Consider the following 19,022-nt stretch of genomic DNA (forward strand, 5'->3'; position numbering starts at 1 on the left):
AATCCTGAAGTTGTGCCTTTTTGTTCTAGACTCCCCTACCATGGGAAATAACTTCTCTCCCCATCTAAAAATAGTCTGCCCATTTACTTCTGCTAGTGTCCCTTTCCAGTCAACTTCAGCCAGTTGTAATTCCAGTCTCATGCCATTGTAATTCCCTTAGTCCACTGAAATACCAACACACTGGAATTTAGTTTCTCCTTCTCAAGTTTCAAAAATCCTTCCATTCCGAGGCTGTGCCTTCTGATTATAGACTCTCCCACTATAGGAAAAGTCCTCTCCATGTCCATTCTATCTAGCCTTTCAGTATTCCATAGGTTTCAATGAAATCCCTTGTTTTTCTTCTGAACTCCAGCGATTACAGGCCCAGAGCAATCAAATGCTCCTTGTGAGTTAAAATTCTTGTGCCGACTAGCCTACTTCTGCTCCTTATCTTATAGATATCCTTTTAGATGAGGATTTCTTGGGATCATTCTTGTGCCCAATGCCAGCACATCCTTTCTGAGAGAAGGTACCGAACAATGCTCTCCGAAATTCGTGTGGTCTGACCAATGCCTTATAAATCCTTGGCTCTAAATATTCCAAACTATATGTAACTGCATCATGGATTCCTGATCTTTGTACTGTATGCCCCTGAAAATGAAGGCAAGCATGTCATATCCCTCTTTGCCTCTCCATCTATTTGTGTTTGCTTTCAGGGTGGTATGGACCCAAAGTTCCTCTGTACATTAATGCTGTTAAGGATCTGTACACACTTTGCCCTTAAATTAGACCTCTCAAAGTACAACACTGTGCACTTGCCCGGATTAAACCATATCAGCCATTTCTCTGTCCCTATTTATTTAATGACTTTGACAACCTTCTTCACTGTCCAAATCTTTTGTAATTTGGGCTGGGTTTTGTTGTCAGAAACAATATCACGAATAGAGACGGCTTACTAATTTTATGACTTATAGATTTAAGTGTGATTTTTTAAAAATAATCATTATTGGATGCCTGGAAGTTAAATGCAAAGTGACAATTGCAGTAGTTCCAGTGACCATGTGGTTTTTTTCTTTCAGGTGTACCAGTTTCCTCCCACTTTCCAAAACTATATGAGTTAGTAGGTTAATTGGTCACATGGGTGTAATTGTATAGCTCAAACCCATTGGGCCGGAAGGGCCTGTAACTGATTGGTATCTGTAAATTAGAAATGGATGGTTATGGGCTGTGTATGAGGAAAGGATTAGAATAGTCATGGAATAGGTTCATATTGGTCTGCACAACATTGTGGGCCAAAGGGCCCAACCTGTGTAGTTTCTGCTCTATGCTCAAATGTTCTATATGGCATTGGTAGTCCTCCACTGCGTTGTACCTTGTGTGGAATTTTCCGATGTTTTTAATATTTTGTTACAAGTAATGTTGAGTAAACCTAACACTGAAAATCACTAATAATACATAGCTACACTTTGTGTGTTTTTAAAGTGAATGCAAGGCCTCTGGTTGTTAGAAAAACTGTCCAATTACGGAGAAAATTTAAAAAAAATCTTGCTGCATTTTTTTTTGAAGGTTATGGAATTTAAAAATCTGGCAAGTTCAAGTAACATCTGTGCCAATATATTTTTAGTGACTGATCGCTTTTGTGCTGTTTTATAGGGACTGGAACCTTTGGACGAGTTCTGCTGGTCAAAGACAAAAAGACAAGAGAATACTGCGCTTTGAAAATGATGAGCATTCCTGATGTAATTCGCCTTAAACAGGAACAACATGTACACAATGAAAAAAGCATATTAACAGAAATCCATCATCCATTTCTTATAAAACTGTAAGTAAGCTTCATAGTTTTGCATATTTAAATGGTGCACTTAAGTACAGGTTTCCCCCACAATCCGAAGGTTCCTATGAAACCGTTTGTAATCCAAAATGTCGTAAATCGAAGAAGCAATTACCATTAATTTATGTAGGAAAAGTTTTTGAGCGTTCCCAGACCCAAAAAAAACCTACCAAATTAAAGCAAATAACACATAAAACCTAAAATAACACTAACATATAGTAAAAGCAGGAATGATATGATAAATATACACCCTATATGAAGTAGAAATATTGTGGATACGGTGTAGTTTCACTTATCAAACTCAGGAAGACAGCGAGCCAAAATAGATTTGGAGAAAAAAAATTGGTGCGTACGTACGCACGTACACGCATGCGTAAACAACTGCCCGCACAAGGCTTCATGGTCATTGTAGTCTTACTCTGGGTAAACACAAGTATAAAGCGGGCGTCTTTTTTTCGTAAAAACGAAAATCCTCTTTGGTTAGCTAAAACAGGTACTAATGTAGGTCTTTTGTAACAGCGAGTTGTTGTAAAGCGAACGTTCAAAAAGCGGGGGCCACCTGTATATACATATTGTTAAAACGGTATTTTCTTTTTCAAATTTCTTGATGTAGATTGTAGAGTTTCAGTAACACAACTCAGCTGAATTTGGGCTCTGAACTCTTATTTCAGTATCCAATGGTAGAGTACCATGCATAAAAATGCAAAATTTTGAATTATTACACAATGTATTAATTGATTGACTGCAGTTCATACATACTGTGGCACAGAGTAATCAATGCGATGGCGTAATGGTTAGTATAACGTCATGAGTTTGTATGTGGTCCCCACGAACTGCATGGACATTCTCCAGGTGCTCTGGTTTCCTCCCACAGTCCAAAGACGTACCGGTTAGTATGTTAATTGGTCATTGTAAATTGTCCTGTGATTAGGCTAGGGTTAAATAGGTGGGTTGCTGGACAGTGTGGCCCTTTCAGTCAAAAGGGGCTGTTCTATGCGCTATCTCTAAATAAATAAAATAATAAAAATACTTCATCTACTGAACAGGAGTGCAAGCTAAATTTTCATTTTTCAGTGCACATGAATTTTATTTAATATCGCTGGACTTCTACATTATGATTCTGAGGATTAATTTTACTCTGGTTTCCAGTCACATGCTGTTGTGTAACAGCATACCTGTACCTTTGGTACTGGCTACAGGTCCTCCCTAGTGTTACAAGGATTAATCATCAATAATTACGATCAGTTAGGCATGAGAAAATCTGTATTTACTGACAGGCGTTTATTGCCTTAGTTCACAAGCATGGAAATTTGCACAACTGAACAGCTGTGTGCAGGTATTGTAATTAGGTTTCCCTGATCCTCCAAGAGTGTTCAAAGAAGAGAAAAGGTAATATCTGGGGTAAAAGGATCTACGCTGCCCAGCTTTTCCTTGCAGTTCTAGTGGTCACAATCTTTCATTCTTATTCCTTCCCTTAGCAGATCAGTCTCTGTTTTGGCTTGAGGTCATCAGACTGACCTGTGTCTGCTTCTGACTGTATGAGGCCCAGGGCTACATGCAGTATTGCTTCATGGGTCTCCGTTCAGCTTTGTAACTTAGATAATTTCTTTTGTTCTGTTTAACTCAGTCTAACTGGGTCACACAAACATGGATCCAGACTACCAGATCACAAGCTGTCCCTTCTGCAAACCTGCTGTTTTATGTGATAAACAGCTTCTTATCTGAGAATGGTCTTCTCATGTTCAGCAGATCTTTAACAGAAACTCCTTAATCCATTTTCAAATGCTGTGATTTAGGTTATCCCAGAGCAAGAATCAATTCACCAAACAGTTCACAAACTGGCCACCTTCATTCCTACCATCACATGGCAAGCGCAAAAACTTTTGCTTTACCCATTTCTACCACCCTTGCCTCATTACTGTTTGCTGATTTGTAGTTTTTTTTTACTTTGGCTAACACCAGGTTGCAGTGTAACCCGAACAGTCTGCAAGTTGGAAGTGCAACCACCCGGCAATATAGTTAAATAAAAACATCAGCAAACCAAGGGTAGTACTAGCAGTTTGATCACTTAAGTCAAGTATGACTTTCTCCTAAAGGATTGTCTATTGGTGGGATTTCAATTGGCTGTAGAGGCCGATACAGGCACAATCTGGCCCCCTTTGCCACTTGCTAATTCCCTTAACAGAGAATCCCTGTTCGTGACTTTATTTAATGTGGGGATGTTGATGCACGGGCAGCTACCACACTGTCCTTGACAGATTGGGGTCAGCTTCCAGTGTCATGAAATGCAAGCCAGCCAAGGCTATCATATAGTTAAATCATGGGAAATAAACTCAATCATTCAGATATTGCTATGGACGGTTCCCATATGGCAGAAGGTCCTTGCAACTGCCATCTAATCTATTTTGGTCTATGAAATGCTCGTTTGTATGTACATTAGTCGGGAGTTCATTACTGGGGAGGACCTGCATAACTGTGTCAAATCCTATCCTTTGGATTACAGAGAAATACGTATTTTTGTTTGAATTTTGCTCAAGGCTTGTGATCTGTGATATTGAACATGTGTATTTTAACCTCAGTCTATTTGGGGAGTTACATTTCATCTTTTGATATATTAAGTGAGAAATAATTTGTTTTTTGCCTAATGCTCATAATTCGTCCAACCTAACCTTTCTGTTGATCTTTTTTAATCACAGGTACTGGACACATCATGATGAATGCTTTTTATATATGCTAATGGAATATGTGCCTGGAGGTGAACTATTTTCTTACTTGCGTAACATGGGGCGTTTCAACAATAGTACTGGACTTTTTTACTCTGCAGAGATCGTGTGTGCAATGGAGTATCTACATGCCAAAGATATTGTTTACAGAGATTTAAAACCTGAGAATATTTTACTGGACAAAGATGGTCATATAAAACTTACAGATTTTGGATTTGCAAAGAAACTTGTTGACCGGTAAGTAATTTGCTCAGCTGATTGATTCAATTTACTGAGAATCCAGAAATGCTTTATTACATTCTCCAATCAATCAAGTATTCTGGAAGAATAACTCCCTACATTTCAAGATATTATTAATACAAAGAAAATTAGAATTTGTGGGCATATATTTTGGTGATCATGAGGATGGTGAAGAAGGTTACAACAGTATCCAAATCAACTGAGAAAGTGAGCAAGGGTTTAACTGATGGAATTAACTTAAAGTGCAAAGTTAATCTGGTAAAGATATACACAGTGAATGGCAGGGCCCTGAGGAGTGTTACTGAACAGCAATGGGGTGCAAGAAGGTTCTTTCCTGGAAAGAAGTGATATAGGTATGCAGCAGTGAAAAGGCTTTGTCATCTGAGGCATTTTGAGTTTGGGAGTTGGGTATCATGTTACAGTTTTACAAATTATTGGCTAGGCTGCTCTTGGAGTGTTCTGTGCAGTTCTGGTTGCTATGCTGTAGAATGGGTGATTAAGCTAAACAGGGTGCAGAAAAGATTTGCAGGAATGTTACCTGGTCTGGAGGGCTTGAATTGCAAGGAAAGTGGGTAGGCTTGAAATGTTTCCCCTGGTGCAAAGAAGCTGGGTGATGACCTTGTAGAGATTTATTGCCTTTTTCAGAATCAGGCTTAATGTCACTAACATATGTTATGAAATTTGTTGTCTTTGTGAGCAATATAATGCAAAATAATGGAGAAAAAAACAATTATGGATGGTATACGATATGCATATTAATATAAATAAATGACAGACTCGATTGCTGGGTACCATACCATCAATTTGCAGGGCATGTCGGGTCTTGGACTAGATACAGTATGTGTGTTTTTGCTGATTTTATGACTGATTTTTTTTTCCCCTCACTATTTTGAAAGTGCTGTGTATGTTTTGTATCTTGGCCCTAGAGGAACACTATTTCATTCGACTGTAACTGTGTATGATAATTAAACTTGATTTTTGAAATTAAAGAAGCAGTGCAAAAAGAGGAAAAAATGGTGTTCATGAGTTCAATGTTCATTTGGAAATTAGATGGTAGAGGGGAAGAAGCTGTTCCAGAATTGTTGACTGTGCCTTCAGGCTCTTGTACCTCCTTCCTGATGGTAGCAATGAGACCATAAGTTTTTAGAAGGATACAGGCCTGATTCGGTCAAGTGGGATTAGTATAGATAGGCATTTTGGTCGGCATGCATGGATGAGCTGGGTTCAGGTGTTCTGTATAATTCTGTAAAACTATGAATCAAAGAAATTGACATGGGCCTATCAATTGGAATAGGTTTGTAGACATAATAGAAAACTTTGAAACACACAAAATGCTGGTGGAACACAGCAGGCCAGGTAGCACCTATAAGGAGAAGCAGTGCTGATGTTTCGGGCTGAGACCCTTCGTCATGACTAACTGAAGAGAAAGATAATAAGAGATTTGAAAGTAGTGGGGGGAGGGGGAAATGCAAAATGATGGAGAAGATCGAGGGTGGGATGAAGCTAAGAGCTGGAAAGGTGATTGGCAAAAGTGATACAGAGCTGGAGATGGGAAAGGATCATGGGACGGGAGGCCTCGGGAGAAAGAAGGTGGGGGGGAAGCACCAGAGGGAGGAGAACAGGCAAAGTGATGGGCAGAGGGAGAGAGAGAAAAAAAACAAACAACTAAATATGTCGGGGATGAGGGGAGGAGGGGCATTAATAGGAGTTGGCGAAGTCAATGTTCATGCCATCAGGTTGGAGGTTACCCAGTCGGTATATAAGGTGTTGTTCCTCCAACCTGAGTGTGGCTTCATCTTGACAGTAGAGGAGGCCATGGATAGACATATCAGAATGGGAATGGGACGTGGAATTAAAATGTGTGGCCACTGGGAGATCTTGCTTTCTCTGGCAGACCGAGCGTATGTGTTCAGCGAATCGGTCTCCCAGTCTACGTCGGATCTCACCAATATATAAAAGGCCACACCGGGAGCACCAGACGCAGTATACCACACCAGCCGACTCACAGGTGAAGTGTTGCCTCACCTGGAAGGACTGTCTGAGGCCCTGAATGATGGTGAGGGAGGAAGAGTAGGGCAGGTGTAGCACTTGTTCCACTTACAAGAATAAGTGCCAGGAGGGAGATCGGTGGGAAGGGATGGGGGGGACAAATGGACAAGGGAGTCGCGTAGGGAGCGATCACTGCGAAAAGCAAAAAGAGGAGGGGAGGGAAAGTTGTGCTTGGTAGTGGGATCCCATTGGAGGTGGCAGAAGTTACAGAGAATTATATGTTGGACCTGGAGGCTGGTGGGGTGGTAGGTGAGAACAAGGGGAACCCTATCTTGAGAGGGCTGGTGGGCGGATGGGGTGAAGGCAGATGAGCGGGAAATGGGAGAGATGCGTTTGAGAGCAAGTTGACCTTGGAAGAAGGGAAGCCCCTTTGTTTAAAAAAGGAAGACATCTCCTTCATCCTGGAATGAAAAGCCTCATCCTAACAGCAGATGCGGTGGAGACGGAGGAATTGTGAGAAGAGGATAGCATTTTTGCAAGAGACAAGGTGGGAAGAGGAATAGTCCAGGTAGCTGTGAGCGTCTGTAGGCTTATATTAGATATCAATAGATAAGCCAACTCCAGAGATGGAGACAGAAAGATCAAGAAAGGGGAGGGAGGTGTCAGAAATGGACCAGGTAAATTTGAGGGCAGGGTGAAAGTTGGAGGCAAAGTTAATGAGCTTAGCATGCGTGCAGGAGGCAGTGCCAATGCAGTCGTTGATGTAGCGAAGGAAAAGAGGGGGACGGATACCATATAGAGTTGGAAAATGGACTGTTCCACAAAGCCAACAAAAAGGCAGGCATAACTGGAACCCATGTGGGTGCCCATGTTTACACCCTTGGTTTGGAGGAAGTGGGAGGAGCTAAAGGAGAAAACTTTGATTTGTTGTATAGTTCAATCACCGGTTAAGAGTCAAGACTGTTTGAATTGTGGCTGCTTTGAATTTGTTTTAAGTTCAAACTAAAACTTTGTATTTTTCTGTTTCTGGAAAGTACAAACATAGTAATTTCAGATAATTAAGTTTTTCCATTCTGATGATTTAATGCACTTCATTCCTTAACTCCTGTTTAACACGTCAATATTTGTCACCTACTTGTGTTGTGTAAAAAAAAAAAACACTCTTTTCCTATTCATGAATGAATATACTCCCTAGCTGTTTAACGTAACAGACGTGGACAAATTAATCTTTATAACATATAACCATATAACAATTACAGCACGGAAACAGGCCATCTCGGCCCTTCTAGTCTGTGCCAAACGCTTACTCTCACAGTTCATTGTGAAATGAACTTTAGTTCATTGTTTTGTTGGTTAGGATCATAAGCAAGAGACTTTGCAGATGCTGGACGTCTAATGTAGCACACACAAATTGCTGGAGGAAATCATCAGGTCAAGCAGCCTCTATGGAGAGGAACAAACAATTGTTTTTCGGTCCTGATGAAGGGTCTTGGCCTGAAGTGTTAGCTGTTTATTCCTCTCCATAGATGTTGCCTAATCTGCTAAATTTTTCCAGCAAGGAATGGTGACATTTCTATTTTACTAATTGATATAAAGTTTGCTGCTGGGAGGCACAGTAGGGGCTATTAAAATAAAAGATTCAACTGCAATAATGAATACCTTGAACGCCTTGATAGTACACTTTTATACTGTGCCAGTAGCATTGTACTGTTATACAGTATATTTAACTATGTTCTATAGACACTTCATGTCAGCTTATCTACAGAATATATATTTTTTTTACTTGTTAATATTTTGTGTTGTATGTGATATATGTACTGTGTTTTGCACCTTGGTCCCAGAGGTTTTATTTAGCTGTATACATGTGTACATTTGAATGAGAGATGGCAGAGGAACTGAATGCATATTTTGCATCAGTCTTCACAGTGGAAGATATCTGCAGTATAGCGGACATTTAAGAGTGTCAAGGAAATGAAGTTTGTGCAGAGAAAATTATGACTGAGAAGGTGCTCAGGAAGCTTAATGATCTGTAGGTGGATAAATCTCCTGTACCTGATGAATGCACCCTCGAGTTCTGAAGGAAGTAGCTGGAGAGATTGCGGAGGCATTAAAGATAATCTTTCAAGAATCTATAGATTCAAGACGTACAAAAAAGCTGGATGAACTCAGCAGGTCAGGCAGCATCCGTTGAAACGAGCAGTCAATGTTTCGGGTCGAGACCCTTTGTCAGGACTAAAGAAGGATTGGGCAGGGGCCCTATAAAAAAGGTGGAGGGAGGGTGGAAATCCAATCAGAGGAAAGATCAAGGAGTGGGGGAGGGGATAGGCAGGAGAGGTGAAGGAGTCTTAAGGGGAAAGCACTGTGGGTAGTAGAAGAAGGCAGAGTCATGAGAGGTGATAGGCAGCTAGAAGAGGAGACAGAGTGAAGGTGGGATGGGGGAAGGGAGAGGGAGGGAATTACCGGAAGTTGGAGAACTCGATGTTCATATCAAGGGCTGGAGACTACCCAGACGGTATATGAGATGTTGTTCCTCTAACCGAAGTTTGGCCTCATCGTGGCAGTAGAGGAGGCCATGTATGGACATATCCGAATGGGAATGTGAAGGAGAGTTGAAGTGAGTGGCAACCGGGAGATCCTGTCTGTTGTGGCAGATTGAGCGTAGGTGCTCGACGAAGTGGTCCCCCAATCTGTGTCGGGTCACGCCGATGTAGAGGATGCTCACCCTCTATAGGTATTGTACCGGATGACTGGGAAATTGCAAATGTTACTCCGCTATTTAAAAAGGGTGGGAGGCAGCAGAAAGGAAACTGTAGACTTGTTGGCCTGACATCAGTAGTTGGGAAGTTGTTGGAATCTATTGATAGGGATGAGGTTATGGAGTACTTGGAGGCACATGACAGGACAGGCCAAAGCCAGCATGGTTTCCTGAAAGGAAAATCCTGCCTGCCAAACCTACTTTTTTGAGGAAATTACAAGCAGGGTAGACAGGAGATGCAGTAGATATGGTGTGCTTGGATTTTCATAAGGCCTTTGACAAGGCACATGAAGCTGCTTAGCAAGATAAGAGACCATGGAATTACAGCATGGGTGGAGCATTGGCTGGTCGGCAGAAAACAGTGGGAATAAAGGGATCCTATTCCGGCATAGCTGCCAGTTACCGGTGGAGTTCCACAGGGGTCGGTGTTGGGACCGCTGCTTTTTACGGTGTATGCCCAATTACTTGGACTATGGTATTAATGGATTTATGGCGAAATTTGCCAATGATACAAAGATAGGTGGAGCAGCGGATAGTGTTGAGGAAACAGAGTCTGCAGAGAGACTTAGATAATTTAGGGGAATGGGCAAAGAAGTAGCAAATGAAATACAATGTTGGAAAGTGTATGGTCATGGACTTTGGTGGAAGAAATAAATGGGCAGACTAATAGATGGGGAGAGAATTCAAAATGCAGAGATGGAAAGGGACTTGAGAGTCCTTGTGCAAGATACCCTAAAGGTTAACCTCCAAGCAAATGCAATGTTGGCATTCATTTCTAGAGGTATAGAATATAAGAACAGGACTGTGATGTTGAGGCTCTTAAGGCACTCGTGAGACCACACTTGGAGTATTGTGTGCAGTTCTAGGCTCCTTATTTTAGAAAGGAGATACTGACATTGGAGAGGGTTCAGAGAAGATTGACAAGAATGATTCCAGGAATGAAAGGGTTACGTTATGAGGAACGTCTGGCAGCTCTTGGGCTGTATTCCCTGGAGTTCAGCAGAATGGTGAGGGGGAGGGGAACAACTCATAGAAACATTCCAAATGTTAAAAGAGCTGAACAGATTAGATATGGCAAAGTTATATGGTAGGGGATTCTAGGACAAGAGGACACAACTTCAGGATTGAAGGACGTCCATTTAGGACTGAGATGCTGGGAAATTACTTTAGTCAGGGTGGTAAATCTGTGGAATTTGTTGTCACGAGCGGCTTTGGAGGCCATGTCATTGGGTGTATTTTAAGGCAGAGATAGGTTCTTGATTAGTCAGAGCATGGGGAGAAGGCAGGGAATGGGGATGACTCAGAGAATTGGATCAGCCCATGAATGAATGGTGGAGCAGACTAGATGGGCTGAGTGGCCTACTTCTGCTCCTATATCTTATCATTTTACGGAATGACAATAAAATAACTTAAAGTATTGACATGATTTTTCTATTAATTACAGGTTATTAGATTGAATTTATGAGGACAATTACCTGGGTTAATTTTCTGAAGGATGCTGATAAGGAATATTGGCAAATGTTCAGTCATGGAAAATGAGCAACGAGAATGTAAATGTTCAACGTTTATAAATTTTAATTATGTTTTTGTTTTTGTAAAATGTAATCATGGGTGATTAAGGGCTTCGGATGTGTTTAATCACATTTTACATTAAGTAAAATTGAGTATTAATTTCTTTTGGATATGTACTCTGAATACACATTTTCAAAGTACTTCTGTGTTCTTGGCTGCTGAGTCAATCGGTATACAAAACTGCTTAAAACTTTGAACATTTGCAAGAAAACACAATTGGTGTAAAATGATAGGATTTCATTGTCATAGAAAAGTACAGCTCAGAAGCAGGCCCTTCAATCCATCTAGTCCATGCTAAAACCATTTTAAACTGCCTACTCCCATTAACCTCCACTGGGACTATAGCCCTCCATACCCCTACTATATATGTACCTATCCAAAGTTTGCTTAAAAGTTAAAATCACATTTATGTGCACCACTTGTGCTGGCAGCTTGTTCCACACTCCCACCCCTCCGTGTGAAGAAGTTTCCCTTCATGTTCTCCAACTCTATAACTCAGCTCCCCAGACCCAGAAACATCCTCGTAAATTTTCTCTGTACTCTTTCAATCTTATTTACATTTTTCCTGTAGGTAGGTGACCAAAACTTTACACAATACTCCAAATTAGGCCTCACCAGTATCTTAATACAACTTCAATATAACATTCCATCTGCTGTGCTCAAGACATTGATTTATGAAGGCTAATACGGCAAAAAAAACTTACTTTACAGCCTTATCTACCTGTGATACCATTTTCAATGAATTATTTCCAGATCCCTTTGTTCTGTCACACACCTCAGTGCCCTACCGTTCACTGTGTAAGACCTACCATGGCTGGTCCAACTGAAGTGCAACACCTTGCACTGGTCTGCATTAAGTTCCATCTGACATTTTCCTGCCTGATCCAGGTTCCTCTGATAGTTTTCCACTCTACTCCCAATCTCAGTGTCATGCAAATTTGTTGCTCCAGTTATCCACATTATTATCCAGATTGTTGATGTAGATGACAAACAACATCAGACCCAGCACCGATCCCTGCAGCACGCCACTAGTCACAGGTGTCTAGTCAAAGAGGCAGCCATCTACTAACACCCTCTAGTTACTCCCAAAAAGTCAATATCTAGTCCATTTTAATACCTCATCTTGAATGGCGAATGAGCTGAATCTACCTGACCAACCTCTCATGCAGGACCTTGCTAAAGTCATGTAGACAATATCCACTGCTTTGCCTTCATCCACTTTGCTGGTAACTTCCTTTAGGCAGTGACCGACCACGGATGAAGCCATGTTGACTATACTTAATCAATCCAAGTCTATCTAAATACTTATAATCTGGTCCCTCAGAATAACTTTGCCAAAACTGATGTCAGACTCACCAGCCTCCTGGTTTATGTTCGCAGCCTTTCTTAAACAGTGGAACAACATGGTCTATCCTCCAATCCACTAGTACCTTTCCTGTTGCCTCCCACAGGGTCTGAGGAAACACCTTGCCATGCCCTGGGGATTTATCCACCCTGATTTCCCTCAGGGCATCAGACAACACCTCTTTTACAATCTGTATAGGCTCCATGACATTGATGCCATTTTGCCTCACTTCTATAGATCCTGTGTCCATGTGTTTAGTAAATGCAGATACACAAAAAAAAATTAACATCTCCCCCATCTGTTTTGGCTCCATACATGGATTACCATTCTGATCTTCCAGAGAACCAATTTTGTCCTTTACAATCCTTTAGCTCTGAATGTATCTGTTGAATCCCTTAGGATTCTCCTTCACCTGGTCTGCTAGGGCAACTTCATGTCTTCTTTTAGCCCTCCTAATTTCTTAAAAGGTCTCTTGCATTTCTATACTCCGTTGTTTCTACTTGCCTATACCTGCTATGTACCACCTTTTTTTCTCTTAGCAGAGTCTCAATATCTCTTGAAAGCCAATGTTCCTTATTCTTGTTAACTTTACCTTTTATTTTGATAGGCACATATAAGCTGTGTACTCTCAAAATGTCATTTTTGATGGCTTCCCACTTATGAATACACCTTTGCCAGAAAACAGCCTTTCCCAATCCACACTTGCCAGATCATTTCTGAAACCATCAATATTGGCCTTTCTCCAATTTAAATTCTCCACCACTGGACCAGATCTATCTTTTTGTATATGTACTTTGAAACTAATGGCATTGTAATCACTAGATTCAAGGTATTCTCCTACACAAACTTCTCTCACCTGACCTGTCTCATTCCCTAATATCAGATCCAGTATTGCATACTTCCTTGTTGGGACTTCTATGTACTGATGAAAGAAACTTTCCTGAGCATGTCTGTCAACTCTATCCCATCTAGTCCTTTTACAGTCTGGGAGTCCCAGTCAATTTTGGAAAGTACAGTTCACCTACTATAACAATTGTGTGTTTCTTGCAACAGTCTGCCATCTCTGTGAAAGTTTGTTCTTCTAAATTGTGTGGACTGTTGGAGGGTGGTCTGAAATATAACCCCATTAATGTGGTCATACCTTTCTTATTTCTCAGTTCCACCTATAACACCTCACTAGACGATTTCTCCAAATGGAGCACTGCCATGACATTTTCCCTGCCTAAAAATACTACCTCTCCCCCTTAATCCCTCTTGCTCAGTCATGTCTAAACCAACAGAATCCCAGAATATGGAGCTGCCAGGCCTGCTCCTCCTGCAACCAAGTCTCACTAATGGCTACAATATCATAATTCCAGGTGTTGATCCATGCCCTGTGCACATTTGCCTTTCCTATATATTTCAAAGCAAATATCATATGCAGCTGAGGACGCTGGTCACAACCTGCTCAACCTTTTGATTCCTGACTTTGAGGGCTTACCAACACCTGCCTCCGCAACCTCTCCACTAACTGTTATGGCACTATGGTTCCCATCCCCCTGCTACTCTTCAAACTCTACCATGCACTTTTAGCAAACTTCCTGCTAGGTTACTGGTTCCCTTCCAGTTCAGGTGCAAACCCTTTTCCATACAGGTCCCACCTTCCCTGGAAGAGAGCCCGATGATCCAAAAGTATTATGCCATACATCCTTTCATGGACCTGACTCCTTGAACTCCCTTTGCAGAACCTCTTCACTCTTCCTGCCCATGTCATTGCAGAGGAAAGTTGCAGCATTCAGGTCTCTGGCAGTAAGTCTGGTTCTATGACTCAGAAGGAGGTGGGTGGGGGAAAGAAGATTCTGTTAATCAGGGGAACAGAAAGGAAGTTCTGTGGGTGAGAACAAGATTCCGGATGGTGTGTTGCCTCCTGAGTGCCAGGGTCTTGGACATCTTGGGTTGAGTAATCGGCGTTCTCAAGTGGGAGGGCAAATAGCCAGAGATCGTGGGCATTCCTTCCCCCTTTCCTTTCCACCCTGCCCAGCAGTTTCAAAGTGATATCTGTTGTTCAAGAAGATGGCCACAGGGGTACTCTGCATAAGTTCAAACATAAAATCTTATAATTTAGTGGAACACTTTGGAATCAAGATAGATGGCATCTGACATGTACAAAATGTCCTTAATAATCACTCTACTGAAGCTACAGTCATTATCATTATCATCATGTGCCGTATCATAAGACATAGGTGATCATGGTCTTTCCATGACCATGATTGTTCTTGATAAATTTTTCTACAGAAGTGGTTTGCCATTGCTTTCTGGGCAGTGTTATTGCAGGATAGGTAGACCGAGCTGTTATCAATACCCTGCAAAGATTGTCTGACTGGCATCTGTGGTTGCATAACCAGGACTTGTGATATGCACCAACTGCTCATACAATCTTCCATCACCTATTCCCATGGCTTCACGTGACCCTGACTGGGTGCTAAACAAGTGCTACACCTTGCCCAAGGGTGACCTGCAGGCTGACGGAGGAAATGAATGTCTTGCACCTCCTTTGGTAGAGATGTATATCCACACCGCCATTCATGATGGTGCAGTTACGCTGGTAATTTACTCATTTGCAGGATGTTGGAATCTGGTGAGGCCAGAGTTGTCTTTAACTGTTCCTGACTGAGTTCAAGAAAATTATAAGCTTGTCATGGTTTGAAGGCTTGTGTGTCTCAATGATGCTTGAAACACAATTGGTTGTAGTCAAGACTTTAGGCTTTGCCTCTTGGTACGATCACCCATGCCAAACAGTTCAAAGGGTAGAGGCCATACTAAGAGTCCTTCAGTTTTGGGGGTTCAGCTCAGGGCTAACAACCCTGACTAGTGAAACAAAATTGCTGAGGAAACATCAATGAAGAATCCTTCTGCGTCTGGGTGCGACAGTATTCCCAAGTCTCCATCTGGACTTCTGCTACTGATAGTAGTGAAAATTGTAAGGGAGCTACTAACACGATGAAGAAACCCTAAATAACGCCAGAGACGGAGGAGCAAAGGAGATAGCTTAGTCATGTTAGAATTCAAAGAAGTGTTAATCACGTTGCTTTGGGTCAGGAGTTGTAAAGTTCATATTGGGCAAGACTGCCAGTTTTTAATTCCTGAAAAATGTTAGTAAACCAGATGGTTTTGTAAAGCAGTTCAGTAGTTTTATGGTCTTATTGCTCATTGGGTGAAGTTGAAACAAAGGCCTTGCACTCAACGCCAGTAAAACCAAGGAATTGATTGTGGACTTCAGGAAGGGGAAGTCTGAGGGAACACACCAGTATTCAGTCAGCGGTGGATAGGATGAGCAACTTGTTCATATGTGTCATCTTCCAAGGATCTATTCTGGGCCCAACATATTGATGCATGACAGGTATACATTTCACTAGGAGTTCAATGAGACTTTTTTTTGTAACCAAAGACACTCGCAAGTTTCTACAGATGTACTGTAGAGAGCATTCTAACTGGTTGTATCTGTATCAGTTGTATCAGTTAGAGCATTCTAACTGTCCAATATGGAGGGGCCACAGTACAGGATTCAAAAAATCTGCAGAAAGTTTTAAACTCAGCCAGCTCCATCATGAGCACTAACTTCAGCATCAAGGACGCCTTCAAAGGCAATGCCTCAAAATGGCAGCACCCATCATTAAGGATCCCTATCACCCAGGACACAGCCACTTCTCATTGCTACCATCCAGGAAAAAGAACAGGAATTTGAAGACACATAAGCAGGGTTTCGTGAACAGCTTTTCTTCTATGTCATCAGGTTTATGAATGGACAATGAACCCATGAAGACTACCTCACTATTTTCCTCCCTTTTTGCACTACTTAGATTTATATATATTTGCATATTATAATTTGTAGTTTTTTTATTATGTAGTGTTGCCCCAAAACAACATATGCCAGTTATATTAAACCTGATTCGAAACAAACAATAGATCTGTGCAAGCTAAAATGAGATTGGGGAATTACGAATTAAAATAGTATAATAGTGAGCAAACAATGTCCAGCATTAAATGAATACATAGTTTATATTGATAGCTTCCTTTTTTATGGCAAAAGAAAGACGAGATTCGTATTTTAGATATGATTATCAAGGGAATTGGATCAAAGGAAAAAGCTTTGGAAAGACAGAATAGGGGGGGACAAGCTAGTGAGAGGCATTTAGTAAAAAGGGCCTGTAAAACTGCAGCTGTACAATTGAGATTATATTGACACCTGACTGCAACTGCTGGAAATCTGGGCAACACCATTGCTGGCGGAGCTCGGTGGGGAAAAATGGAGGGAAATGGACAGTCATTGTTTTTGCACCTTACAAGCAGTAACTGACCTCCCAATTCCTATGAAGATATATTAACCTTATCAATATGGAACATCATCTGTCAATTGTTTGACCATTTTTCACATTTACCATTTGTAAGTTTTGCAGTTTTCATTTTTAAGGGGTATCTCATTGAATCCTATCAACTACTGAAAGAACTCGATAGAGTGGGCATGAAGAGGATATTTCCAGTAGTGAGGGAGTTCTAGAACAAGAGGGCACAGACTCGGAATACAAGGATGTTCCTTTAGAGTAGTCGTCACCAACCGTCGATCGCAATCGACTAGTCGATCTTGGAGACTTTCCCAGTAGATCCCGAGGGGGGAAAAAAAAAGAAAAATAAATAAACAAATACTATAGAGAGACTGTTTCCAGGTTGCGGGGTTTTAGTTCCGTTCTTTCCACCCAGTGCGCATGTATGTAGCTCTCTCCCCCCCCGCACTACACAGTGTACTTCAGTGGTCCCCAACCACTGGGCCGAAGGAAACAATATGAGTCAGCTGCACCTTTCCTCATTCCCTGTCATGCCCACTGTTGAACTTGAATACACTCACCCAAGCGTGCCAGGGATCACTGGTTGGCCTCGGGTAACTGGCCGGCGGGAAGTGCCAATGCTACCGGCCTGGAGCACGGACAGATGGGCGCCGCCTCTGAGCCTGTTGAGCACTCTGAATGTTCGTGGGGAATCCGGCGCTAAAATATTCACAGACCTGATTCGGGCTAAGGGTTTCATAAGCAGCAGAGCAGCTACCTCACTGCGATCTACTGAAACAAACCTTTGTTGGCCGATAGATCCCATGGGGGGGTGGGGGCGGGCGCGTGTCCTAATGCACTCCTTGCTCGGTCGGTCGGTTGCTGTCTCTCCAGACTGCGACCGCCGTGGCCCCAGTATGGAAACAGACATACCTGGCCAAGGTGGCGGGCGGGAGGCTGGAGCTCGGGCCCGGAGGCTGTCTAATGAGGCAATGAAGCCCTCAAATCTGCTTCGGTATCCTGAGTCCAAGCACCCTGCACTGAAAGACAAACCAGTTGAGTTTGTTTTCCAGCTGAAAGAACGTGTGCAAACAGGACAGCAGCTGAGAGCCACGTCAACTAAATTGCGGAATAGACTGGACATAAGGAACCTGCTTCGAGTATCGCTGTATTCCCGACGTGTTTAACAGCCCACCCCCCCCCCCCCCCCCACCCCCGCCTCAGTCGGCCGGTCCACAAGAATATTGTCAATATTAAACCGGTCTGCGGTGCAAAAAAAAGGTGACTCCTCGTGTTTATATATTATTTATATTTCCGGGTTGCGGGGTTTTACTTCCGGTCTTTTCTGCCCCGGTTTGAATGCGTGGTAATTAATAGATTTAGAGTCAATCTTGCCTTTCACTAAGGCTGAGGTAGGGGACCTTGGGCTTAAAAAGGTTGGTGACCACTACTTTAGAGCATAGATAAGGTATTTCTTTCAGCAGAAGCTGGTGAATCTTTGAAATTCATTGCCACAGACTGTTGTGGAGGCCAAGTCATAAAGCAAAGGCTGATAGTTTCTTGATCAGTAAGGGTATTAAAGGTTATGGGGTGAAGGCAGAATATGAGAGCTGAGAGGAATAATAAATCGGCCCTGTTGGAATGGATGAACTGAATGGCCTGATTTTGCTCCTATGTCTTATGGTCTTATAATTGACCATCCCAGTTTGTCATTAACTATCCCTACACAAGTATTTATAAATTATAAAATTGGACTTTAAAATTCAAAAAAAAAGCTGAAGTAATGAATAAAGGGGGAATATTGCCGTGGTTGTAATGTTACTAACATAAGATTTTTGGGATATTTAATGCATATCTTTAGTGTGTGACTCAGTTATTGCACTTCTGAAGGAAAATTTGAATAAATATTTGAATGAATGGGTTTGGTTCAGGAACAAAGCACTAAAATTAAATCTGAATTGCCCTTACAAGTAGGGCACAATGTTTTTTTTTAAAAAGCCATATCCCAGACAACAATCTGTAGTTCTTTAGTAGGAAATTATTTAAATTTTATAAAAGGAGATGATCCAGCGTCATGGGATTGACCTTGGGCTACTTAGCCCGTTAGTTTCTTCTACCTGTTACCTTCTAACTCTTTAGACCAAACTTTCTTAATACCTTTAATTATTAAAAATCTTCTAGTGCAGGATTTAACCCTATCAGAGTTCAGTTACACATTTGTACATATAGAAGTGTTTCTTAACTTTATTGATAAAACATGGTCTAGGCCCTTTGACCTACCAAGTCT

General features: G+C 41.7%; 1 protein-coding gene across 1 annotated transcript in view; it reads left to right on the forward strand.

Moving 5' to 3' along the window:
- The window catches only part of prkx (protein kinase X-linked), a 124,856-nt gene that overhangs the window by 39,883 nt on the left and 65,951 nt on the right, over positions 1-19,022 (forward strand). The window contains exons 2-3 of the mRNA XM_059963751.1: positions 1,633-1,801; positions 4,507-4,770. Coding sequence (XP_059819734.1) covers positions 1,633-1,801; positions 4,507-4,770 — 433 coding nt within the window. The remainder of the gene's footprint in view (positions 1-1,632; positions 1,802-4,506; positions 4,771-19,022) is intronic.

Source organism: Hypanus sabinus, chromosome 3 (genome assembly GCF_030144855.1).
Source record: "Hypanus sabinus isolate sHypSab1 chromosome 3, sHypSab1.hap1, whole genome shotgun sequence".
NCBI classification, from domain to species: domain Eukaryota; kingdom Metazoa; phylum Chordata; class Chondrichthyes; order Myliobatiformes; family Dasyatidae; genus Hypanus; species Hypanus sabinus.